The sequence below is a fragment of the Cetorhinus maximus genome, chromosome 33 (genome assembly GCF_964194155.1).
Source record: "Cetorhinus maximus chromosome 33, sCetMax3.hap1.1, whole genome shotgun sequence".
Classification (NCBI taxonomy): domain Eukaryota; kingdom Metazoa; phylum Chordata; class Chondrichthyes; order Lamniformes; family Cetorhinidae; genus Cetorhinus; species Cetorhinus maximus.
In genome coordinates, this window is record NC_135911.1 from 9,122,301 (window position 1) to 9,149,039 (window position 26,739).

At 45.7% G+C, this 26,739-nt stretch overlaps 1 protein-coding gene across 4 annotated transcripts in view; it reads left to right on the top strand.

Annotated features, from left to right (window-relative positions):
- Positions 1-26,739, top strand: part of LOC144671582 (histone-lysine N-methyltransferase PRDM9-like) — a 55,355-nt gene that overhangs the window by 10,624 nt on the left and 17,992 nt on the right. For 2 of the 4 annotated variants that reach the window (XM_078533540.1, XM_078533542.1), the window contains exons 2-5: positions 10,154-10,261; positions 11,331-11,442; positions 21,541-21,751; positions 26,098-26,221. In XM_078533540.1, coding sequence (XP_078389666.1) covers positions 21,701-21,751; positions 26,098-26,221 — 175 coding nt within the window. In that variant the 5' untranslated portion in view covers positions 10,154-10,261; positions 11,331-11,442; positions 21,541-21,700. Of the gene's footprint in view, positions 1-8,924; positions 10,262-11,330; positions 11,443-17,442; positions 17,791-21,540; positions 21,752-26,097; positions 26,222-26,739 lie in introns of those variants that run through there. The other 2 variants (XM_078533541.1, XM_078533539.1) reach the window with 2 other exon arrangements.

Sequence of the window (26,739 nt, forward strand, 5' to 3'; positions counted from 1 at the left end):
AGACTGTGTTGTAGCTTTCATTTGGAAACTGTCCTCTCAGGGAAGGGAGAAAATGTACATATTCTAGCACCTACTGCAAAACAACAATGACAGGTGCCGAGGAAGTGTGCACTCAAACAGACTTTTAGCTACATTCAGCTGCTTGCCTGGAAGGGATTAGTGGCGTTGGAAAGAATTTCAAGATGAAAGTTATCAGCTTCTCAATGTAGCTTATTTGGTAAAATGTACTGCATAATTATGATTTTAGAGTCATGAAGACCGTAAATTCCAAGATTCAATGTGTGTTGGGCAGTTAGCTGATCTCCAGCACAGTAACCCAAAAATTTCATCAGTGATCTCAATTTAGGAGTAAAACTATCAAGCAGGAGTTTAACATTTGGTCACTGCTGAAAAGTACACATGTGCTAGTCAGGTGAGCAAGGATCAGCTTTGCTGTCCCCACATCACATTACTGCTAACATTTAGACAGGATTTTTCACTGCTGCATTCCTGACGCACAGAAGGAATGTACATTGGGAAATTCTGAACCTTAGCCTGTGATTTCACAGCCATTATTTGTGCGTGTCAGTAGTGGTGAAATGGAAAATCCCAGTCAAAATGTCTGTCCATTCAGCAGAAGATTATTAATTTGGGTGTAATATTGGAAGAATACTATGCCAGTATACATCAAAGTTTTCAGCAGAGGAGGAGAGAAATGTAAAAAGGAAAGAAAAACATTAATTTTGTACAGACCTATTGCAAGCATGGCCTCATAGTTCCGCTTCACATTCTTATAACGGATTTTTTCCCATTCACTTAGCTCTGCCCACTCATCTTTGGAAAAATGAACGGCAACGTCCTTAAACTTGTCTGTAATCTGGAAATGTAAAATGACTGTGATTCCTGAAATATACAGGCAGTAAATCAGTAATCTTCACAAACTAGAGCTCTACAAATATAGGATTCATTCTTCATGTCACTAGAAAAGGCCAGCACTGATTGTTAGTAGAAAAATCACAAAAGAGAGCCTCCCTACAAAACGATCCAAAGTCATGATAGTGGGGTTGTTGTACTACGCCACATTAAAAACAAAGCTGGACACGTCCAAGTGTTAGTTCATTTTACCCAAAAATGCTCCCTGCTGGCTCTTCACCTCTTGGAAATCCTCCTTGACAATGAAGCCCATCGATTGCTGTAGGTGCAGATTCTGCATGCTTATCTGGATTTGGGACACTTACCTGAGTTTCTCTCTCTCTCGCCTTCTGAACACCTTTGAGGATGAATAACCTCTTGATGTTTGCCTTGATCTCTTCCTGTGCGTCGGGGGCTCAAAACAGGGGTTTCACGTGGTCCTCCAAGCTTTGTCATCCATTATGAGTTCATTGATGTTTTCTGGGGGTCAACAATTTCACATTCAGCTTCCACGTCCTCCTGCCTACACACTGGTCTTCTTGTAGGTGACATTGACCAGTAGGAGGCAGTGGCCTGAGAATAGCACTGGCTTAACGTCGGTGAATCTGTGAACGTTCAGGACACAAACAGGAAGTCTATCCTGGAATGGATGGGCCACGTAGCCTCCACTGGGTGTATTTGCGCAGTACTCTGTCCACAGGGTTGCCGAAGATGTCGTGCAGCTTGCCTTCTTTTACCATTTCCATCAGGAGTCTGGGAGTGGCGTCCAGTTTACTGTCAGCCAGTCCAGCTGCATCGATGACGGATTTGAAGTTACCACCCAGAATAACTAGACTGGGTATCGCCAGCAGCAGTGGGAGCTGCTGAAGGATAGCCAGCTGGTTGTTGATTTGAGCCAGGGCATGCATATCAATTAACTAGTCTGGGGTGTTTTTGCACATTACAACCGCTGCGAGGAGTTGCCCGCCCACCACATCCTTAACTTCAGAGATGATGATGTTGCCTCCCCGCAGCAGAAAACCAAGGACGGAGGAACAGGACCTATTACCTCCTGACCAGATCGGTGGCCCATTGGACCACCATCCCGGCCATTGCCTGTAGGAGCTATGGTGCAGTATTCCACAGTCCTGCAAAAAAAGGTAAGCTATCACCTTGGCATGGTAACCCAAAGACCCAAGGTTTAAAAATATCATGTAGGGACTTCATGATATGCAAGTTAATGGAAACAATCTTTAGACCTGTTTTTAAAGCTGTTTTGCTTTCCAGACCAGTTGTCTCTTAGTTCCGGCCCTTGAGTAAGCTCATACATACCCATGGTTTTCACAGTCTCACATTTGTTGGGAGTGAGAAAGCCATCCTGGTCCTCCTGTTAAGAATCTTTCCACACAGGTGACATGTGGGCTTGGTGGGGAGGGCGGGGTGAGGACTGGTAATGGGGGGTGGGGTGGCGTGTCATACAAGTACCTACATATATCTACTTTATCATTTGCTCCCATCGTCAGCTGCCTTCATTGGGAGCAGAGAAATCAAAATGACAACATGATGTTGAAATTTCTTGAAGGATTGCTGTCTTGCAAAACCTTCTACAGCCAGCGTGGATGCTAACATGCTCCAGAGGATGTCTGGAGAGGGAAAACAAAATGGTTAGAAATGCTCTCCCACCTCCCCCCGCTTTTAAAATTATTCTCCATCTCCTTCTTTATGTGAAGATGCAACTTCCGTCGCCAAATGAGGTCAAATAACTTCCAGCAGGTTTCTGGTGCTGTTGTTTTTGAGCAAGTCTGAGGACACCCACAGTGAAAGCCTCCAATTCCTCTCACCTCAGTGCAACATTATTCACACTTACCTGAAGGTTGTGGTTGAGATTAGTCTGGATACTTCAAGGAAGACAGGAACAGATCATTGAGGAAGTTCTGCCATGCCATTGGTTATGGTGGGTCTACCCTTTTTAAACTCAGCCATTTTAAGACACTTCCTCCATGCATTTCATATCATTACAATTGAAGTTTCTATCCCTTTTAAATACCTGAAATAAATCTGTATCAATGGCTTCCTGTGGTTGCGGATTTTATGTCCTCACCTTTTGCAAAAACTTTTTTCCCGGACTAACTTTTCCATAACTTCGTTCTCATTTTACTCAATGTCCCTTTATTACAGATTTCACTATGATGGGAATAAATCCTAGAAAACATTTATCCTGCCAATTCCTTTTTTTTTTGTTTTCACTCATGGTGTCGAGATCATGTTAAATGTTAGCCAGCAGAATCTGCTCCTACGTTCAGTCATGGTCCTGTTGGCAGGCCTTTTCTTCCGCCCTTGTGCTGCCTCGTCATAGCCGCAGTAAAACACTCCCAAACCTTTGCACGCCAGGCACCCAAAAAATGTAAAATTGCAGGCAATAGGGTCGTTAGCAAGTTCAATAGCTTGTTAATTAGTAATATCAAAATGGTGGGCGGGCTCCCAAATTCCACACTCACTCACCTTCCTTAATTTCAGAGACAGGCGTGATGACGTCGTATTGTCGACCCAACGTCATCATGCCCTATTTTTCACTGGGGTTGGGGGGTGGAGTCTGGGAAACGGGAGGACGCCCGATTTGCTGCTGTTGATTCCAACCCAAGGGGAAATGTCATCATTTAACAGGTTTTTGAATTCTTTACCTGTTGAGTGTGTTCACGTCAGATTTTTGGATGCTGTGGGAATCAAGGGATATGGGGGTAGTGTGAGAAGATGCAGCTGAGGTAGAAGGTCATCCACGATCCTGCCGAATGGCACAGCAGGCTCGAGGGGCCTCCTTAGGCTCCTATTTTTTGCGTTTATCCATAGTTGCCTTCAGAAGGATGTCGTAGGCAGATCAGGGGTCAGATCACCCCTCATCTCAAGGGAAGTTTGCTCAGTCTCTGATCAGAGCTAAGGTGCTAAATGGAATCACACAGCAGTAGTTGTCATAGAGTCATACAGCACAGAAGCAGGCCCTTGGGCCCATCGGTTCTGTGCCAGCCATCAAGCCCCTATCTAATCTAATCCCATTTTCCAGCACTTAGCCCGTAGCCCTGTGTGCTATGGCGTTTCAAGTGCTTATCTAAATACTTCTCAAATGTTGTGAGAGTTCCCGCCTCTCCCACCCACTCAGGCAGTGTGTTCCAGATTCCAACCACCCTCTGGGTGAAAACATTTTTCCTCAAATCCCTTCTAAACCTCCTGCCCCTTATCTTAAATCTATGCCCCCTGGTTATTGGCACCTCTGCTAAGGGGAAAAGTTTCTTTCTATCTACCTATCATAATTTTGTATACCTCTATCAGGTCCCTCCTCAGCCTCCTCTGCTCTAAGGAAAACAACCCTAGCCTATCCAGTTGCTCTTCAAAGCTGAAAGGCTCCATTCTGGTGAATCTCCTCTGCACCTTCTCATTGGCAATCACATCCTTCCTATAGTGTGGCGACCAGAACTGCACACAGTACTCCAGCTGTTGGCCTGACTAGCGTTTTATACAGCTCCAAAATAACCTCCCTGCTCTTATATTCTATGCCTCGGCTAATAAAGGCAAATATCCCATACGCCTTCTTAACCACCTCATCTATCTGTGCTGCTGCCTTCAGGGATCTATGGACATGTACACCAAGGTCCCTCTGATCCTCTGTACTTCCTAGGGTCCTACCATTCATTGTATATTCCCTTGCTATGTTAGTCCCCCCAAAATGCATCACCTCACACTTCTCAGGATTAAATTTCATTTGCCACTGCTCTGCCCATCTGACCAGCCCATCTAAATCATCCTGTAATCTAAGGCTTTCCTCCTCACTATTTATGACACCACCAATTTTCGTGTCATCTGAGAACTTACTGATCATACCTACTATATTCACGTCTAAACCATTAATGTACACGACAAACAGCAAGGGTCCCAGCACCAATCCCTGCGGTACACCACTCCAATCGCAAAAACAACCTTCGACCATTACTCTCTGCTTCCTGCCACTCAGCCAGTTTTGGATCCAATTTGCCAAATTGCCCTGGATCCCATGGGCTCTTATCTTCTGACCATTCTCCCATGCGGGACCTTGTCAAAAGCCTTGCTGAAGTCCATGTAGACTACATCAACTGCACTGCTCTCAATCTACACAACTAGTCACCTCCTCAAAAAATTCAGTCAAATTTGTTAGACATGATCTCCCCGTGACAAAGACATGCTGACTATCCCTGATTAATCCCTGCTTCTCCAAGTGGATATTAATCGAGTCCCTCAGAATTTTTTCCAATAGTTTCCCTACCACTGATGTTAGACTCACTGGCCTGTAATTACTTGGTTTATCCCCACTACCCTTCTTGAGTAATGGTACCACATTTGCCGTCCTCCAGTCTTCTCGCAGCTCTCGTGTGGCCAGAGAGGATTTGAAAATTAGTGTCAGAGCCCCTGCAATCTCCTCCCTTGCCTCACATAGGAGCCTGGGATGCATCTCATTTGGGCCTGGGGATTCATCCACTTTTAAGTCCGCTAAAACTGCTAATACCTCCTCCCTTTCAATGCTAATTTGAAATTGGCCTTCCCCCAAATCAGGACCTTTATTTCCAGTCCATCTTTGTCCTTTTCCATAACTACCTTAAATCTTACAGTTATGGTCACTATCCCTGAAATGCTCCCCCACTGACACTTCTAACACTTGCCTGGCTTCATTCCCTAAGATTAGGTCCAGTACTGCCCCTTCTCTTGTAGGGCTTTCTACGTGCTGGCTCAAAAAGCTCTCCTGGATGCACTTTAAGAATTCCTCCCCTTCTAAGCCTTTCACACTAAGACTATCCCAATTAATATTGGGGAAGTTGAAATCCCCTACTATTATTGCCCTCTTATTTTTACACTTCTCTGAGATTTGCCTACATATCTGCTCCTCTATCCACCCCCATGGCTGTTTGGAGTACTTTAAATTCAATTGTAACTACAAGACTTGGAGAAACCTGGGAAAAGAGAAGTTCAGAATTAAGGCCACAGAAAGAATTATCAAGAACGGAAACAGTCACCTGGGTCAGAGGGTAGGAAAAAAAAAAGATATGCAATAATTGAAGCTGATATTTAGATAAGGGCTTTGCTTATTTCTACAGGAAGGGTCAGTCAGATGGTCTCGCTGGTCAATATTAATATTTGTGATCCCATCGACACATTGGGGAACTCACTCACTCCCTCCTACTGACAGGGTTGATGTGACCGACCAGATGAACCTTCCCCAACCTCAAGCTGCAATAAATACTCGGACCCAGCATTTTCTGTCTGGTTTTCATTTCAAACCTCCCCGTGACCTTACCTCGGATTTCCCCCTCTCAGACGTGGTCTTTCCCTCTCCAGTATCTGCCCCCTCACTCTTAGCTTTACCCATCCCCATCCCAAGGTCGGGCACCTTATTTACTGGGCTCTTCCCTCGAGCTTTTGTGCCCTTATCTACCCCTCAGTCTGTTCAATGGTTGTGTCCCGGGACTGTTATTTCCCCCCCAACTTTTCTTGTTCCCTCACAGACTCGAAATGAAGCCCAGTCTCAGTGAAATACTTTCCTATCAGCAGCAGCGTCCAATGTTTATGGTCCTAATATCTGAAGCTGTCTTTTCTTCTGACTTTCCCTCAGACTAACACCACCTCAGTCTCTTTCTCACTAAAAGTAACCGGGCCAGCTCCTGTTTCCCCCCCTCAGGAAATTCTTGTTCCTCTTCTTTCTCACAGAAATAAACTACCAAACAGATTTCTAAAATATTAAATACAATTTACAAACTGAATAAACCTCAGAGGAATCGAAATAAAACCTGTTTTTTCTTTAAAAATCCCTCACACCACCGAATTATCCCAAACTAAAAATCAGGAATGCAAATTATGAACTGGGTCGTTCTTTTCCTCATCAATTTACCAAATGTGCAATTTTTTTTTCTTCAAAACAATTTATGAAATTGTTTCAGCAAAACGTCCCTTTAATTTACAACTAGCAATTTAATTAAATAATCTGAGGTAAATTTAGTCTCTGCTCGTTTTTTTTCTCCTCTGAGGCTTTAAAGTACTTCTCTGAATTATTTAAGGTTTAATTCTAGCTGTAGCCCTCCTCAGTTATTTCTATCAGCTCCAATCCCTCAGTGTTTGATCTGAAAGGTTTAAATTAATTTAGATTTATCTTCTATCTGTCTCTGTTTAAATGTCTCCACCCAGCCTTAATTCTCCCCACTCCTTCTCCCTCCTGCAGCCTCCCGCTTTCTACCGACCGTCAGGCGACACCGCCTCTATTTATACCTCCGACCCCCCTTCCCCTCCCTGAAGGACGGCTCGAGCCTCACCGCTCCCCTGCCCCCACCCGTGAGGGATCCAGGCAGGAGTTTGGCGCCTTTTTTTTCAAAGCCCTCGCCCTCCGCCTCCCCCCCTGGGCACGTGAGGCGCGCGCTGCCCGCCCCAGCCAACCGTCAGAGGCAGCGCTCCGATTGGTGGGTGGGGCGAGTCCGGCGAGCGCGTGCTGACGGCGTGGTAGGGGGGGCGGGGGTTGGCGCTATAAATAGAGAGCCGTCGCCGGGCGATCGGCGCAAAGTGCTTGGAGGGGAGAGGTGTGTGTAAGTGATGTTAGGCAGAGGGCAGGGCAGGGCAGGGCACATTGAACAGGCTGTGTGAGAGGGAGAGATAATTCTAAATAAAGTCCAACCTTTAGGTCAAACGCTGAGGGACTGCAATTGGGAGAGAAAGAAAAAAGCGAGGAGAGTTGCTGCCTAAATCATTCACAGAAATAATTTGAATGTGTCAAAGAATAAAACGCCGGGGGTGGGGAGGAGGAAATCACATCATTTAATTAAATTTCTGGTCATAACTTAAACTGACGAAATAATTTAAAGTAAAACTTCCAAAACTGAATTGAAAAACGAGGAAAAGATAAATCCAGTTCATAAATTGCTACTCCCGACTTTTAAAATAGGAAAATTAGTTTTGGAATAATTTTGTATTGTGAGGGGTTTTCCTTAAATCATTAGATTGTATTTTGGATGGTAAAAGGTAAATTCAGTTCATACATTGTATTTCTGTTTAGAATAAATTGAGGCTTATTTCTCAATGAGTAAGCTTTATGCTTTATGCCCATATTGTGACACTACAGTAATCATCCAAGTCAGATGAATGCAATGTGTCTTTCAGTATTACCTATATACCTTCAGCATCTGCTGTTGAACCAAGAACAGACCTTGCATGGAATTAAACTCTTCTCTCTGATTTATTCCACAGTTCTGGAAAGACTTTGGCGTCAGCAAATGAAGAAACGACCAAAGGGACTGAAATTAGAAAATCTGGTTTTGAGAAATAGAGAGAGAAATGTTTGCGTTGTAGAAAGGGATTTTTCTGGTGAAGATTAGCCGCACACATGCAAAGTCACCAGTCCATGTCCTCAGGGCAGGAGGAATTGACTGGGGAGGGTTGGGTTGGTGTGATAACACAAGGCCTGGGTAGGGCAGGGCATTTGTGGAGCAGTAGAGGAGGGCACAGTGGCAGGAGAGGAGTGCAGGCCAGTGTTTATCCATAAACTGGTGCTGGTTGTTCTTCCTCACGCAGTATAAATGGACATGACCCCCAAACGTTTGACCATTTTGAAATCGTATAATAAAATAGCACGTCACTTTCAATAACTGTGAGCAAACGGTCCCAATTATGGGGAATAACAGCGCCTTGTTTATTTTGGACGATCATCTCCATTACATTCACTCAATTGCTGCAAACCAGTGATTCTGTTCATGTGCAAGTGGAAATGTGGCTTACCCGTGTGAGCCTTAAACAGACTCGCACGATTACTGGGCAGTGTATTTATCTGTTACCACCCTGAAAATAATATGCAACACCTGGTGGAAACGTTTACTGAGAAACAATGAGATGTAGCAATGAGGGGCTTACGGGTCTTTCCGGATGGATGATTGAAGTTTCACCAAATGGACTTCATGCTCCATAATTAACTCAATTTTGCGATAGGTGGTACACTAAATGGCTGTTTGCCAAACACGATTTCATTAAGTTGCGGCCCCTTTAACTGAGGGCATCAAATTGTGATGTCAGAGAGCAAGCCTCATCACCCTCACAATGTGTCTTACAGTGAGATCAAACATCACCATAGGTTTACAAATTGGGGTATAGTTAAGGCAGGAGGATGCATAATCAGTCTAAGTGCAAGAAATGGAGCTGTACAGTGTGCTATTTAATCAGCTAGAAGACCTGAACAAGTGAAAGGAGTCTGAACAATGGTATTGTCATCAACTGGTGGAGTCAACAGAAGGCTGCTGACATTGAAAGTTTTGTCTCAACGTAAATATCTTGTAAATTATGAAGAACATTACAAACTCAGTTAATACTGCTGCACAGTAGGTCAGAATAGTTTATTTGTTGTCACGAGTAAGCCGGGTGCTTGGAGCCTGATTTCTGATGGTTAATCATTCCCACCCTCGGATCCCTGCCTGGAGTCCCTGACTGACCAGTCTGTGAGTTTGCTGCTCATGCCCTCTTCTGTAACTATATTCAGCTACTTAACGTCATTTGTAGATCTCCCTGGAATTGTTTGAGATATTCTAGAGGTTGGGTAAAAGTGATCAATGTTTGCTAGATCCACTCTAAGGAGCCAGATAGGCATTTCCCCCTGTTACCTACATATATAGAATAGAGCTTAATGGAAGTGGCCTTTCTCTCAGGAAGGACTTGTTGAAAAGTCTCAGCTCCAACAACACATATAGCCCAGCAAGAATTTTATTCAGCTCCAACTAAGGTTCCAAACGCCACTGACCAGCTCCCCTGTCTCTGGCATCAAGACAACATTTGTGGATCCTGATTAATGGTATCCGGCACCCCCAGTGATCTGCAGTGACCAGCTCTACAGCGGTCTGAACCCGAGAAACAAAACCCATTTTTCAGAGGGACATTGGGGCCAAGAGAAGGGGGTGTGGAAAGTCAAACGTTCCCATCACTGCCCATTGACCTTGGGCCCTGTTCTCCGGCTTGTAGCCGCACAGAAATCTGTTTCTACATTCTAGACCATTCTGTCACTGTGACCTAAATGAAACCCAAGGGTGCTTGCCCAATGCTTTCATCAAGGTGAGGCTCCCTTAGCCGGTTCAGTCAAATCATGACATTGCAGAGCAAGCCTCAACCTCACTCTGAGCATCACAGTGAGATCAGACATCACAATGGGCTTGTAAACCAGGTACCCTGGAGGCAGGAGGCTGTACAGTCAGTTTCAGTGAAGGAATTGGAGCTGCACTTAACTAATTGATCTATCTAGGAGTGAACGTGGTCGGTTAGAAGATCTGAACAAGTTTACTTTGTGAAGGAAGCGTGAACAATGGTAACGTCATCAACGGATTCATTGGAAGGCCGCTGACATTGAAAGGTTTGTCTCAACATCGATATCTTGTACTGTAACTTGTGAAGGACTTTACAAACACGGCTAATATTTATGCACAATAAGATAGAATAGTTGCATTTGTTGTCATGAGTAAACCATCCATGTCATTACTCATCGGTAGTCAGGTGTCTGGAGCCTGATGTCGGATGTTAATCAGCCCCACTGTCAGGTCTTTCCTTGGACTCCCTGACTGACCGTCTCGTTGCCAGCCTGAGAGTTTGCTGCTCATGCCCCGTTCTGTAACTATATTCACCTTAATATCACTGGAATTGTTTGAGATATTCCAGAGTTTGGGAAACTATGATCAATGTTTGCTAGCAGCACTCTGAAGTCACATGTGGACATTACCCCCCACCCCACACACCAACCCCCCCATGCCCCCTAACTTGCTTGCATGTACAGAATAGAGCTGACTGGAACTGGCGCATCACCCCTGGCCATTCTCTCACAAAGGACTTGTTGAAAATCCACAGCAGCAACAACACATATAGCGCAGCAAGAATTTGATTCAGCTCTAATTGAGATCCCCAATGGAACCATCCGGCTCCCCTGTCTCTGGCAGCAAGCCAGCATCATTGGATCCTGATCAATGGTGCCTGTCAACACCGATGATCTGATGTGCCCAGCTCCATAGCGCTCCAAACCCAAGAAACACAATCACTGTTTCAACGGACATTAAAACATTGGAATCATACTCCACCAAGGGAAGGAGTCACCAAGAAGGCAAACAATCCCATTACCATCTCTCACCGGCCATGTTCACTGGGTTTGAACCAGAGGGAAACGTGTATTTACATCCTAGCTCATTCTGTCGTTTTTGTGATCTAAATGAAACCCAAGGCTGTTTGCCCAACACTTGCATCAAGGTGAGGCTGGTTAAATCAGACCATGATATCACAGAGCAAGCCTCACCCTCACTCTGAGCATCACAGTGACTTCAGACATCGCAATAGGTTTGTAAACTGGGTAGATTGGAGGCAGGAGGCTGTACACCCTGTCTCAGTGAAGGAATTGGAGCTACACTCTCGGCTAACTAACTGACTGATCTATCTAGGAGTGAATGTGGTCGGCTAGAAGATCGGAACAAGTTTGCTTTGTGAAGGGAGCGTGATCAATGGCAACGTCATCAACTGGTGGATTCAGTGGAAGTTTGCTGACATTGAAAGGTTTGTCTCAACATGGATATCTTGTAGTGTAATTTGTGAAGGACGTTGCAAACTGAGTTAATATTTCTGCACAAGAGGATATAATAGTTTGCCAAGAGTAAATCTTCCATGTCTTCATATCTGGAGCCTGACGTCTGATGGTTAATCAGCCCCACTCTCAGGTCTCTGCTTGGAGTCCCTGATGGACCATCTGACTGCCAGCCTGTGACTTTGATGCTCATGCCCTGTTCTGTAATATATTCAGCCACATAATATCACTGGCACTGTTTGGGATATTCTAGAGGTTGGGCAAAAATTAAAGTCCCCGGTAGATATTTAGCCCTGATGCCTGCATGTATAGAATAGGGCTTATTGGAACTGCCTCATCTCCAGCAACATATAACCCAGCAAGGACTTGATTGAGCACCAACTGGCTCCCCTTTCTCTGGCACTAAGCCAGCATCAGTGGATCCTGATCGATGGCATCCAAACCATTGACGACCTGGAGCACTCAGGTGTACAATTCCAAGAAACACAAATACTGTTTCAAAAGGACACTGGAGCATTGGAGTCATTCTCCACCAAAAGAAGGGGACAAGGAAAAGGCAAACCTTCCCACCACTGTCCCATTGTTCTCGGACCCTGTTCTCTGGCTTGTAACCACATAGGAACCTGTTTCTACCTTCTAGACCATTCTGTCATTGTGACCTAAATGAAAGCCAAGGGTGTTTGACCAACATTTACATTAAGGTGAGGCTCCCTTAGCTGTTTCAGTCAAATTGTGACAACACAGAGCAAGCCTCACCTCACTGAGCATTCACAGTGAGATCAGACATCGCCATCTTCAGCTGCTTCATCAATGACCTTCCTTCCACCGTAAGATCAGAAGTGGGAATGTTCGTTGATGAGTGCACAATGTTCAGCACCATTCGCAGCTCCTCAGATATTGAAGCAGTCCATGTCCAAATGCAGCAAGACCTGGACAATATCCAGGTTTGGGTTGACAAATGGCAAGTAACATTCGTGCCACACAAGTGCCAGGCAATGACCATCTCCAACAAGAGAGAATCTAACCATCGCCCCTTGACATTCAATGGCATTACCATCACTGAACCCCCCATTATCAATATCTAGAGGGTTGTCATTGACCAGAAACTGAACTGAACTAGCCATATAAATACTGTGGCTACAAAAGCAGGTCAGAGGCTGGGAATCCTGCGGCAAGGACTCACCTCCTGACTCCCCAAAGCCTGTCTACCATCTACAAGGCACAAGTCAGGAGGGTGATGGAATTCCCTCCACTTGCCTGGGTGAGTGCAGCTCCCACAACACTCGAAGCACGACACCATCCAGGACAAAGCAGCCCACTTGATTGGCACCCCTTCCACAAACATTCACTCCCTCCACCACCAACACACAGTAGCAGCAGTGTGTACCATCTACAAGATGCACTGTAGGAACTCACCAAGCCTAGACAGCACCTTCCAAACCCATGACCGCTAACATCTAGAAGGACAAGAGCAGCTGATGCATGGGAACACCTCCATCCACACACCATCCTGGTTTGGAAATATATTGCCGTTCTTTAACTGTCACTGGGTCAAAATCCTTTGCATCTGCAAAAACATCTGCAGTCTCCTGGATCAAGACCTCCTTCCCAGTGGAACCACACGTTGCCAGTGTTCATCAAGATGTCTGTCGCTGGAGGGCCAGCCCCAGATTCTCTGCCTCTCTCTGCAGTTCTGTAATATTTTTTCTCTCAGAGGGTAGTGTGCCTCTGGAAGTCTCTTCCTCAAAAGGCAGTGGAAGCAAGTCTTTGAATATTTTTAAGGCAGAGCTTGATAGATTCTTGACAAAGCAACAGGGTGGTTGAAATGTTATCGGGGGTAGGTGGGAATGTGGAGTTGAGGCTACAATCAGATCAGCCGCGAACTTATTGAATGGCGGAGCAGGCTTGGCGGGCTGAGTGGACAACTGCTGATCATAATTCGTGCGCTCGTATGTTTTTCGTTCTGCACTGTCTTCTGTAAGGAGAAAAACCAGAGAATTGTGAGTGCCCCATCTTTGGGAAACTCACGACTGGCTTCACTCCGGCCCCCCTGCCCCTCACTGCCTTGGCCACTTCCATCCATCCCTGCTTGGTTTGATGGGCCATCCTCTTCCTCTTGTCCTTGGCAAATAACGCATCATTTCATTCCCTCAGTTCCCACAGCAGGACCTCCGGCTAAGCGTCCGAGACCTGGCGGAGCAGCCCCCCCACTTCTCTCCATTCCTGGGGTTGCTGAAACCTCAGGAATCAATGCACAGTTCACCCATTCTAACCTCTGCCAGGGTCAAATGTGGTCCAGATGCTGCAGATGTCAGCAGCAGCGACCTGCCACGAAAGCCTGAGCCTCCTGAGAAATTCGTCCCTTCACATACTCAATGCATCAGCTAGTGCGAAATCTCAAGGCCGGCAAACGCAGAACCGGGGATACTGATGCCATGGCTGGGTTAAAGAGCCACAGTTAACTCCACTCCTCAGCCAAACAGTTTCCCAACCTGCCACCGACCTCAGCACCATGTGCTGGTCCCTTAGGATAAGGTGCCATTCATTGCTTCCTGAAATTCCTGATGCCACATTTAGTCGGAGTGCGAAACACAACAGTCAGCTGTTCTGAAATTCATCTTGACCAGATGACTGAGGTAGTCCATATGCCACAGAATATTGCCCAGAAGGTGGTTCTAATTAATACTTTCCTGGCCTCACAAACCGTGAGGCTCAGACACTCCTGGTGTTGAATGCTGCCAGTCTGATATCAGGGACACACAGGAGAATGCCAAGCTATTAGAAAAATAAAGACAATCCTTCTTTAATTTGCCAAACACAGTCCACCTGTTACACAGGGTGACAAGAGCTGGTCCTTCAAGCCCAATTGGAGCAACACACTGTTATTCACGTGTGTTAGACCTAAACAGTGAGGTTGCATTGTTGGGATCTGGATCTTGTCAGTGTCTGATTGATGGCCTGGATGGTTAGGTGCAATTCCTATCGGATTATTCTATTCCTGCAGTGTAATAACGGACATGGAAGTCACACGACATGTCTCCCAAGCACACCTACAAAATGGAGTCACTCTCGTGTCTCCAGAAATTTCACTATTCAGACTGGCATTGTTGGATAATATTTTATCAACTGACTTTTAATCTCCATCCTTGTCCCCAGTGCTACCTGGTTAGTTCCCAGAATTCTGTACAGAATACCTGGATGAGGTTCAGCTCCCTTGTAAACTGGCCCGTTGTAAAACCTTGTTCATTTCACAAGTAACACAGCATTTCCTGTCCACCGATTTGTCTCCTGGTGTGTTGTGGGGTGTGTTTGCTCATCTTATTTTCCTTACTCTGGGTTACAGTTAGTTGTCAATGATCTGAGTTCTAGGGGGGGCGTAAAAGTTAACAATGAATAGGTGCCCAGGTTGGGGAAAGCAGGTGGACTTGCTCTCCAGTATTAGGAGATCTCAAAAAAAAAACTAGTTTTGAAACTGAGATCATGCCTTATTAAGAGATTTTCCTGAGCCAAGTTGTACTGATGTATCCTGTTGGTAAGATCCATATTCTGCTCCATCAGCCAGTGTGAAGACTACTGAGAGGCTGCTGCTCATAGCACTTCTCCTGAAAGCGTACTTTGACTCCTTGATGGGTTATCTCCAATTTCTGCACTTCCCTGCTGTCGGCCTTCCCCATGCAGCTCCACCTTGTTGATCCTCTGATGAGGAACAAGAGGTGCAGCAAACACCAACAGCAGGAGGAACAAAACCAGGGGGGGTGGGGGGTGGTGGGGGGGTGGGGTGCGCGGGGGGGAATAGAGACGTTGAGGGTGTGGTGATTGTGGAGATAAGCGGTGATAGGAGCAGATAATCAAAAGATGTCACAGACAAAAGGGTCAAAGAGGTGTTGAAGATGGTGATATTTGTCTAAGAAAAGTGCTAATTAAGAATGGAAGACAGGATATTCAAAGTACAGCTCTAGTGGGGGTGGGGTGGACAGACTAACAAGGTTTTAGTTTTAGATTTAAAAATAATGGAAATAGGTGGGGAAAGAAGAATCTATATAAATTATTGAAAAAAAGTGGGGTGGGGTGGGGCGGAGAAACGGGGTGGGGATGGCGGGAGGGGGAGTTTAAGATCTAAAGTTGTTGAATTCAATATTCAGCCCGGAGGGCTGTAAAGTGCCTAGTCGGAAGATGAGGTGCTGTTCCTCCAGTTTGCGTTGGGCTTCACTGGAACAATGCAGCAAGCCAAGGACAGACATGTGGGCAAGAGAACAGGGTGGAGTGTTAAAATGGCAAGCGACAGGGAGGTTTGGGTCTTTCTTGCGGACAGACCGCAGGTGTTGGGACAAGCAGCTGATCTGTAATCCACCCTGAGCAGCAGATGACTGAGGTAGTCCAGATGCTCCAGAATATTATGGTAGAAAGTGTCACTAATTAATATTTTCCTGGCCTCACAAACTGACTCTCAGACATCCCTGTGCTGAATGTCTGATCTCCGTGGCACAGTGGACGACATCAAGCCATTTGAAGGGTAAAGACCACCCTCCATTAATTTAGGGAACCGTTATTTTGCAGTCACTCTCAGAAGCCCCTGTATTGAATGCTGCTAGTCTAATCTCAGGGGCACACCGGAGAATGCCAAGTCATTTCAAGAAAAAAGACAACTCATCTTTACGTTAGGGAAACATTAGCTTACCAACCACGGTCCAATTGTTACTCAGGGTGACGAGGGCTGGCACCGCTCGGCCAATTAGATCAATACAGTGTTATTCAAGGGTGCTAGATCCAAACAGTTGAGCCGAATTACTGGGATCGTGATCTTGCCAGTTTCTGATTGATGGTCTGAATGGTTTGGTGGAATGTGTATCAGATTATTGTGTATAATATACGCAGTGTGCTAACGCCTTGGTGGACACATTGCACATGTCCCCAATACACCTACAACACAGAGTCACTCTTGTATCTGCAGGAGCTCTCACTAATCAGACTGGCATTCTTAGGTTATACTTTATCAGTTGTCTTGTGCTAATGCCCCCTGATGTTTAGATCCACATTCTGCTCCTTTCAGCCAGTCTGAAGAGCTACAGCCCTGTCTAACTGAGAGGCTGCTGTTCACAACATTTGTTCTGAAAGTGAGCTCTCACTGCTTGACAGGTGGTTTCCAATTTTCCGGAAGACAGTTCACCTGTCTTGGACTTCACTCACCTTGATCTGCATTTCCCTGCTGTCGGCCTTCCCCACAGCACAGGGGGCAGCTTACCCCGGCTCCACCCTGAACCTCTGATGAGGAACACGAGGGAGCAGCAACACCAACAACAGCAGGAGCAAAACCAGCAGCAGCAACACCAGCTGCCTTTTCCTCAGCCACATGTCACTCAACAGGGCAGAGGCAGAGGAGGCGAGATCCCAAAATGTGGTTGACATACTGAGGATCAGAGCTTTCAGCTTGCCTGAATGCCATTTCCAAGCAATTCAACTCGATCAAGAGCCCCAGGCATTCATGGCAGGTCATTGCTGACCCCTCCTTCTCAGTGGACCAAGATGGGCACACATTGCTAGTGTTTGTCAAAATATCTGTCACTGCTGGGCCTGGTTCTCTGCCTCTCCCTGCAGTTCAGCGCTATCTTATTCTTTAAGGATAAAAAACAGAGCATTATGAGTGCCCCCTTTGGGAAAATGCCACCAGGCTTGACGGATGACACTCCCGCTGCTCACTACCTCTGCCATTTCCATCCATCTCTGCTTGGTTTGATGGGCTGGTCTCTTCCTCTCATCCTTGGAAAATAACACATTATTTTAATTTCTAAAATCCCACAGCAGAACCTCTGGCCAAGTGGACAAGGCCTGACGTCTCCGATTAGTCGGTAAATGCGCAAGCAGGGGATGTTGATGTTGTGGCTGTGTTAAAGAGCCTCATTAATCTGTGATAGGTAGACTTGTGGGAACAAGTTAAAATATGTTTTCCCACTTGTTTATTCTCTCATCACCAGCAAACAGCCCAGCCTCGCAATTATGTCCTTCAGGACCCAGCCAGCTCGGCCAATTGTGGTGCTGGCTCTGGACATTGAACTCCCTGTCTCCACAGTACATTATGTGCCCTTGCCCAGTGCTTCTTCCAAATGGTGTTCGACAGGGAGGAGTACTGATACATCAATTGAGGTTGTTAAAGAAGCGGAGACAGAGAAGTTTAGAGGGAATTCCAGAGCTGATTTGACCTGATTCCATGAGTCCTCATTGGGTCATTCCCTCCTATCTGCGTTCCACTGTGCTACCCCCTCAAGACATACTCAGCGATAGTGGTGAAGGATTTCTGGACCCTGGATGATAGGTGTGATTCTGTAAGTAATGACTATGCCAGGCTGTTGCTTAACTAGCTTTCCCAAGATTGGCGCACGTGCACATATGTTTGTGGGGGGAGCCTTTCAGGGTCGACTGGACCCAGTGTGCTTTTGTCCTTTTCTAAATCCAAAACGTAGGTCCATGTCAAGTGGTCTAGCCAATGGTCTAGCTCCTGTACTTTTTTGAAGGGAATTTTATTCAACTGTGGGGCTTGCTAGGCCCATTCAGAGTGTACCTAGAGTCACACATAGATCAGATTGGGAACTGGTAGCGGGTTTCCTTCCCGAAAGGACATTAGTTAGGTTTTCAGATGCATCTGATAGTCTCATGGTCACCATTACTGACAATAGTTTTTTTTTCAGGGTTTTATTTAATTAACTGAATTTGAATACACTAAGTGCCATGATGAGATTTGAACACACACCTCCGGATATCCCATCCTCTGGATTATAAATTCAGTCACATATCCACAATATCACCACACATGAGATTGATACAATAAGATCAGGTACCAGTGAATTAAAGGATGTTACAGTTGGCACTTTAAAAAAGTATTGGAAGAGTTTTTGTTCAAGCTATTGTTACAATTCCAGCTGAGATTACCCTGGACAAGCCTGATCCCAGAGTGGAATCCAGCTTGATAGATCCTAACTTTTATTTTGTTTGTGTAGATACATGGGGGAGTAGCTACTGAACAGAGTTACAGGAGTCAGCTGATGAACCTTTTACAAAAGAATAAAACATTTATTCAACAAGAAAAGATGAACTATATTACAACACTCCTTCACAAACAACTATACTTTTACAGACATATACACATTTGTAAGGATAACACAAGTCACAAAAGCTATCTTATACTTTAATGTACACAGTAAGTACCCAGTCCATGTAAACCTATGGCACTCTGTGGTCAGACACACCACACTCTATAAGTGACAGGCTAGGCAGGGCCCAGATACAGGGCCCAATCTGCACATTATACATGTACAAGGTGGGCAAGAAAGACCATCAAGCTTACCCCATCAAGTGAACAATATCGACACACACTGCTGTTGCACCACCTCAGAATGCTGCCTCTTAGAAGAGATAAAGAAACATGGCCACTTCAAGAAAACTCTCAGCAATTTCTCTCTATTCCTGTGGCTCCAGGAAAGTTACATGACAACCTAAACTAACCACTCACTCCCTGTTAACTGGCAATGTTCTCTCAGGAACTTTAACATTTATTTTTAAGGTACTATTGTGAGCCCACACTCACCACATCTTGAGGATGCCTGCTCCAGAACATGATGATTCTGTGACAGGCCATACCAGCTGGCATCTATGGGCATGGCCTCCAGTCCTAACCGTCCATTTCCATTTAAAATCACCAGTAATAATAGCAACTCTCAAAGGGAATTAGATAAATAATTGAAGAAGAGAAACATTACAGGGCTATGCAGAAGGTGTTGGGGAGCGGGCTTCATTAGCTTGCTCTTTGAAGAGCTGTTTCAGACTCAGTGGGCTGAATGGCCTCCTGTGCTGTACTATTCTATGATTTCTCAATCTTCTCACTATGAATATGTTACATGGAAAGAATAGCGCATGTGCCAGCTCCTGGAGGGTGAGGGCACAGACGAGTTCTGCTCCAGAGAACTCTGATGAGTAGAGGATAAGAGTGATGGGCATGCACACAGAGATGATTGGTGCACTCGTAAGCCTGCCACGGAATCGGTTGTCACTGTCAAGGAGCATGGAGATGTCCGGCTCCAACTTGGCATTGGTTTTCGTGCTGAGCCTGAAGCCAATCCTTTCCGCCCTGGAAATGGTGGACAACTCCATCAGAGTACTTGTGGACCCAGCTGTGAAGCAATATCTAGTGGCCAATGCCTCAGCTTCCATTGCAGCACAGACACAAGCTGCTCAGCGTCCAAATACTGTAGTGGAAGCTCAAATGTAGATCAAGAGATCTATGCTTGTTTACATGCCAGCACAGCTTATCATAAGCCTTCAGTTCTAACTGCTGCTTTAAGTGTATTTATTCCTATCTTCAGCCACCTGTTTGGGTTGATAGGGGCTTCTGTAATGGCTTTTGTAGATCATTGCTCAGTCATTCTCTGTAAAGTGTAACTGGGACAAAGATTTCCAGGTGAATGATGACACTCAGAATCATTACACAAAAATGCTCCACAATGTGGCATTCTATTTTAAATATGGTCCCCGGTGTTGTGAGCCATTCTTCAGTAGGGGTGAAGGGCCAGGTAGGTTTCTCCACACTTGGTGTGACTGTTGAGCCTGACATTGGGTGCCCAAGTGCTGTCCTCGTGTTCCTTTCTCTGCACCCTGCCTTGGGTCTTCCTCTCCACAAGGCGAGCGAGCGCTCGGCCCTTCCCCACTGCCCTCCTTTGCTTTGGCACCCGATTTCAGCACCCAACCATCTGGCTCTTAAAACAATTCAACCACGCTTGGGGGTAAAAGCAAAATACTGCGGATGCTGGAAATCTGAAACAAAAACAGAAAATGCTGGAAAGACCCAGCAGGTCTAGCAGCATCGCCGGAGAGAGAAGCAGAGTTGACGTTTTGAGTCCGTATGACCCTTCTTCAGAGTTTTTCCAGCATTTTCTGGTTTTGCTGCTAGACCTGCTGAGTTTTTCCAACATTTTCTGTTTTTGTACTCTGAAGAAGGGTCATACGGACTCGAAACGTTAACTCTGTATTTCTATCTCCAGCGATGCTGCCAGACCTGCTGAGTTTTTCCAGCATTTTCTGTTTTTTTGTTTCAACCACACTTGAGATGATTTTACCTCAGGAAAAAGACATAAGATAAAATGAAAGATTAGGTGCGCCTAAAAGTGGGGAGGGGAGGGGGGCGGGGGTGGGTTTAAGCAGCAAGAAATTTCTTATATAATAAGATGTCAAGTTTTTTTTCTTTCCCCTTTGAAGCCCTCATGTTGTTCCCCCCACCATTTTTGGGTGACCGATGTGGGTTTTGGCGCCTTTTTTTCAAAGCCCTCGCGCTCCGCCTCCTCCCTGGGCACGTGAGCCGCGCGCTCTCTTCACACCTGGCGCTCGCGACCCCGCCCAACCGGCAGCGGCGGAGCTCTGATTGGCGGAGCGCAAATCACGTGCCGCCCGCCCGGGACAGGTGAGAGGGAGCGGGCACTATAAATAGAGGCGGCGTCGCCCTTGCGAAGGGCAGAAAGCGGGGAGAGGTGGGGGTGGGATTAGGCAGTGCGGAGACATTTAATGGAGTGTGTGAGAGCGGGAGAAGATAATTCTAGCTTAATTTAAACGTTTTGAAATCCAATGTTGAGGGACTCGAGCTAAAATAATTAAGTCAGAAGAGTTGCAGCGGGAATTAAAACCTAAAGAATCCAGACACATACCTTCAAATTGTCAGAGAAAAGAGCAAAGAAAAAGTGCCTCACATGCATCTAATTAAATGCTAGCCATAAATTGAAGGAGCATTTTATTCAAATAATTTCAAATTCGAATTTCATAAATTGAACAGGGAAATGTAAATTTGGTAATTGATGAGGAAATAAAATTCCTGTTCATAAACTGACTGATCCTTCCATTAGAAAGCTAATATACCCTGATCTCAATATCTAACTGCCTAAATTATTCCTTTTTTTTTGCTTCTACTACCCAACTCTGGTGACAATTCAGTCCCTGATCATTCTTTCTGTGACTGTAGTTCAGTACTTATCCTACAATTGTAGTTACAATTTAAAGTGCTGCTGTGAATTTGCCTTCCCTATTCCATTTAGGACCTTAGCTCTGATCGGAGGCTGAGCAAACTTCCCAAGAGATGAGGAGTGATCTGATGGAGGTGATGCCCACCAGCGCCTTCTGAAGCCATGAGCATCGTTGAGGGTCTTAGCTACATTAACCATACCTTGAGTGAGAATAGAAATTGGAATTGACAACATGGATTTTTGTACTGGAAAAAGATGTGTAATGAAGGGCCATCTATTTAAAGTAAGAACCAAGGTGTTGTAAAGTTAACCCAGCCAAAGAATGCCTCATACAAAATGTTGTGGGAGTGTGATATGCGCGACCACATGAGGCCATTGATACAGGTTTCATTCAGGTACTTGATAGGGATCAATATTTGGGTTGTAGGGATTATTAAATGAATGGAGAATGTGCCAAACTTGAAGTTCGAAGGGTAGACCCAGCTTAGTGCACGACATGGCAGAGCTTGCTCAATGAAGTATTCTTATGTTCCTTTTTTAAAAATTCTTTCACAAGACATGGATGTTGCTGGCTGGGCCAGCATTTTTAGTGCCCATCCCTAATTGCCGTTGAGAAAGTGGTGGTTGCAGTTGCTGGTCTAAACACGACCAAGATTTTCAGGTGAGTGAGCATAATGTCGCCCTGAGAGGGAGAGGAATCAGAGGTTTTCACCATGGGTGTCCTTGGAACATCTGCCTCAAAAATAGCAGCGTAAAACCTGCTGTTGAGTTAATTGGTTATGGAACATTGAATGTAAACATTAAAAAAAGGAAAGGGGGAATAATTTAGAAACGAGGTGATGGGTTGGAACATTTTCAGTCAATGTTGTATTCATGGCATATGGGCGTCATTGTCAAGACTAGCTTGTATTGTCCATCCCCAATTGTCCTTGAGAAGCTGGTGGTGAGCTATCTTCTTGAACCGCTGCAGCCCATGTAGTGAAGATACATGGGGGAGGCAATGGCATCGTGGTATTGTGGCTGGATTAGTCATCCAGACACCCAGTGTAATACCCTGGGGACACGAGTTCGAATCCTGCCATGGCAGATGGTGGAATTTGAATTCAATAAAAACCTGGAATTAAAATGGAACCATCAATTATTGTAAAAACCCATCTGGTTCACTAATGCCCTCTTAGGGAAGTAAAACTGTTGTCCTTACCCAGTCTGGCCTACACGTGACTCTAGACCCACAACAATGTGATTGGCTTTTAAATGCCCTCTAGTGGTTTGTTACAACTGAGTGCCATGCTAGGCCATTTCAAAGTCACAAAAAAATGAATGAAACCAGATGCACCACCTGGCATCAACCTAGGTACCGGAACTGACAGCGGCAATCTCAGCCCTGTCGACCCTAAGTCCTTAGTAACATCTGGGGGCTAGTGAGAGCTGTCTCACAGACTAGTCAAGCAACAGCCTGACACAGTCATCCTCACGGAATCATACCTTACAGATAATGTCCCAGGCTCCACCATCACCATCCCTGGGTATGTCCTGTCCTACCAGCAGGACAGGCCCAGCAGAGGTGGCGGCACAGTGGTATACAGTCGAGAGGGAGTTGCCCTGGGAGTCCTCAACATCGGCTCTGGACCCCATGAAGTCTCATGGCATCAGGTCAAACATGGGCAAGGAAACCTGCTGATTACCAAGTACTGCCCTCCCTCAGCTGATGAATTAGTGCCCCTCCAGGTTGAACACCACTTGGAGGAAGCAGTGAGGGTGGCAAGGGTGCAGAATGTACTCTGGGTGAGGCCTTCAATGTCCATCACCAAGAGTGGCTCAGTAGCACCACTATTGGCTGAGTCCTAAATGACATAGCTGTTCGACTGGGCGGGTGGTGAGCGAACCAACAGGAGGGAAAAGCATACTTGACCTCATCCTCGCCTACCGCAGATGCATCCGTCCATGACAGTAGGAGTGAATCATTGTGGAGACGTCCTGTCTTCACTTTCAGGATACCCTCCATCGTGTTGTGTGGCACTACCACCATGCTAAATAGGATCGATTTCGAAAATATCTAGCAACTCGACGACATCCATGAGGCACTGTGAGCCATCAGAATGCTGCAGAATTGTACTTGAACACAATCTGTAACCTCATGGCCTGGCATAGTTCCCAATCTACCATTACCATCAAGCCAGGGGATCAATCCTGGTTCAATGAAGAGTGCAGGAGGGCATGCCAGGAGCAACACCAGGCATACCTAAAAATGAGGTGTCAACCAGGTGAAGCTATAACAAAGGTCTACTTGGGTGCCAGCATAAGCAGCAAGTGATAGACAGGGCTAAGCGACCCCAGAACCAACAGATCAGACCTAAGCTCTGCAGTCCTGCCACATCCAATTAAACAACTTACTGGAGGAGGAGGCCCCACAAATATCCCCATCCTGAATGATGGAGGAGCCCAGCATATCAGTGCAAAAGATAAGGCTGAAGCATTTGCTACAATCTTCAGCCAGAAGTGCCAAGTGAATGATATATCTTGGCCTCCTCCGGAGGTCCCCAGCATCACAGATGCCAATCTTCAGCCAATTCAATTCACTCCATGTGATATCAAGAAACAGCTGAAGGCACTGGACACTGCAAAGGCTGTGGGTCCTGACAACATTCCAGCAATAGTACTGAAGACTTGTGCTCCAGAATTGGTCATGCCCCTAGCCAAGCTGTTCCAGTACAGCTACAACACTGGCATCTACCCGGTTATGTGGAAAATTGCCAAGGCATATACATAAATAGCAGGACAAATCCAACCCAGCCAATTACCGCCCCCATCAGTCTACTCTCGATCATCAGTAAAGTGCTGGAAGAGGTTACCAACAGTGCTATCAAGCGTTACTTGCTTAGCAATTACTGAGGCCCAGTTTGGGTTCCGCCAGGGCCACTCAGTTCCTGAATTCATTACAGCCTTGGTTCAAACATGGACAAAAGAACTGAACTCCCGAGGTGAGGTGAGAGTGACTGCCCTTGACATCAAGGCAGCATTTGACCAAGTGTGACATCAAGGAGCCCTAGCAAAACTGGAGTTAATGGGAATCAGGGGAAAACTCTGCGCTGGTTGGAGTGATACCTAGCACAAAGGAAGATGGTTGTGGTTGTTGGAAGTCAGTCATCTCAGCTCCAGGACATCACTGCAGGAGTTCCCCAGGGTAGTGTCCTTGGCCCAGCCACCTTCAGCTGCTTCATCAATGACCTTCCTTCCATCATAAGGTCAGAAGTGGGGATGTTTGCTGAAGATTGCGCAATGTTCACCATTCACAACTCCTCAGATACTGAAGCAGTCCATGTCCAAATGCAGCAAGACCTGGACAGTATCCAGGCTTGCGCTGACAAGTGGCAAGTAACATTCGTGCCACACAAGTGCCAGGCAATGACCATCTTCAACAAGAGAGAATCCAACCATCTCCTCTTGACGTTCAATGACATTACCATCACTGAATCCCCCACTATCAACATCCTCAGGGTTACCATTGACCAGAAACTGAACTGGACTAGTCGTATAGGAATCGTGTGACGGGTAGCTCACCCCCTGACTCCCAAAGTCTGTCCGCCATCTACAAGACACAATTCAGGAGTGTGATGGAATTCTCTCCACTTGCCTGGATGAGTGCAGCTCCAACAACACTCAAGAAGCTTGACACCATCCAGGACAAAGCAGCCCCGCTTAATTGGCACCATATCCACAAACATTCACTCCCTCAACCACTGACGCACAGTAGCAGCAGTGTGTAGCATCTACAAGATGCACTGCAGGAATTCACCAAGGCTTCTTCGACAGCACCTTCCAAACCCACGATCACTATCATCTAGAAGGACAAGGGCAGCAGATAAATGGGAACATCACCACCTGGAAGTTCCCCTCCAAATCACTCACCATCCTGACTTGGAAATATATCGCCATTCCTTCACTGTTGCTGGGTCAAAACCCCGGTACTCTCTCCCTAACAGCACTGTGGGTGTACCTACACTGCATGGACTGCAGCGTTTCAAGAAGGCAGCTCACCACCACCTTCTCAAGGGCAACTAAGGATGGGCAATAAATGCTGGCCCAGCCAGCAAAGACCACATCCCGTGAATGAATAAAAACAAACTCCAGCAGTGAAAGGCAGGAAGTTCAAGGATTTAAACCCAGTGATGATGAAGGAACAATGATGCATTTCCTAATCAGGATTCTGTGCGATTTGGAGAGCAACTTTCAGGTGGTGGTGTTCCCACATGCTGACTGCCCCCATTCCAGTCGGTGATAGAGGTCGCTGGTTTGGATGGCGCTATTGAAAGAACTTTGGCAAGTTGCCACAGTGCATCTTTTGCCTGTCCAGACATTCCCAGAGCAGGCTAAACACCAACCCTGATTGTCAAAGGTGTTGGAAGAAAATTTTCCTCCAAGACCTTTCAACAACAATGTGCCACAATATTGATGACTCCCAATAATGGCTGGCTCTGCCAACCAATTCTAGTAATGTGGAGGATAATCTTTTAAAGTTTGCCATATCAGTCAGTGCAGCAAATCTTGCATTTGTAACGTGCAAACTTGTGAAGTTTGTAGATTTAAATCCTAAATGTATCAGAAATTGCATTCATTTTATGTCTCCAGGTCCTAGGGAAGCTTAAAGAGATTGCCATTTATCTTTCCAATGATGACTGGACAGAGCTAAGTGAATGGGTAGAATCGCGTTATAAGAAGGTGCAGCAGAACTGTGAAAACATGCTTGCAGTAGGTTTGTACCAAATCAATTGCTTTCTTGCTTTCAGCATTTCTTCCTTCCTCTCCTGAACACTCTGATTCGTACTGACAGACACTTTGTCCAATATTATACCCAATTGGATACTCTCCTCGTGTGCTTTGACATTCCGGATAGAATTTTCCATTTCACCACTGCTGGCGCACAACCGGAATGAATATCTGGAAATTCAACAACCACAGCCTGTGATTCCCTGATTATTAACACAGTATTTGTGAAATCACCGACTGAGGGTTCACAATTTCCCAGTATGTGTTCCTTGTGTGTTTCAGGTTTGCTGAAGTAAATAAATCCTGTCTGAGACAGAGTAAAACACAACTGATCCCAAACTCCCCTGACTATCATACGGATGTTGTTTTCTCATAAGAGCATTTTCTGCTCTGTCGGTATGACTTTCCCCTCCTATTGTGCAAAACCAAAATTTGACCGTCATTAAAAACTAAATGAACCATAAAAACAGGTAATATTGCAATAGAGGAGGTGAACTCTGCATT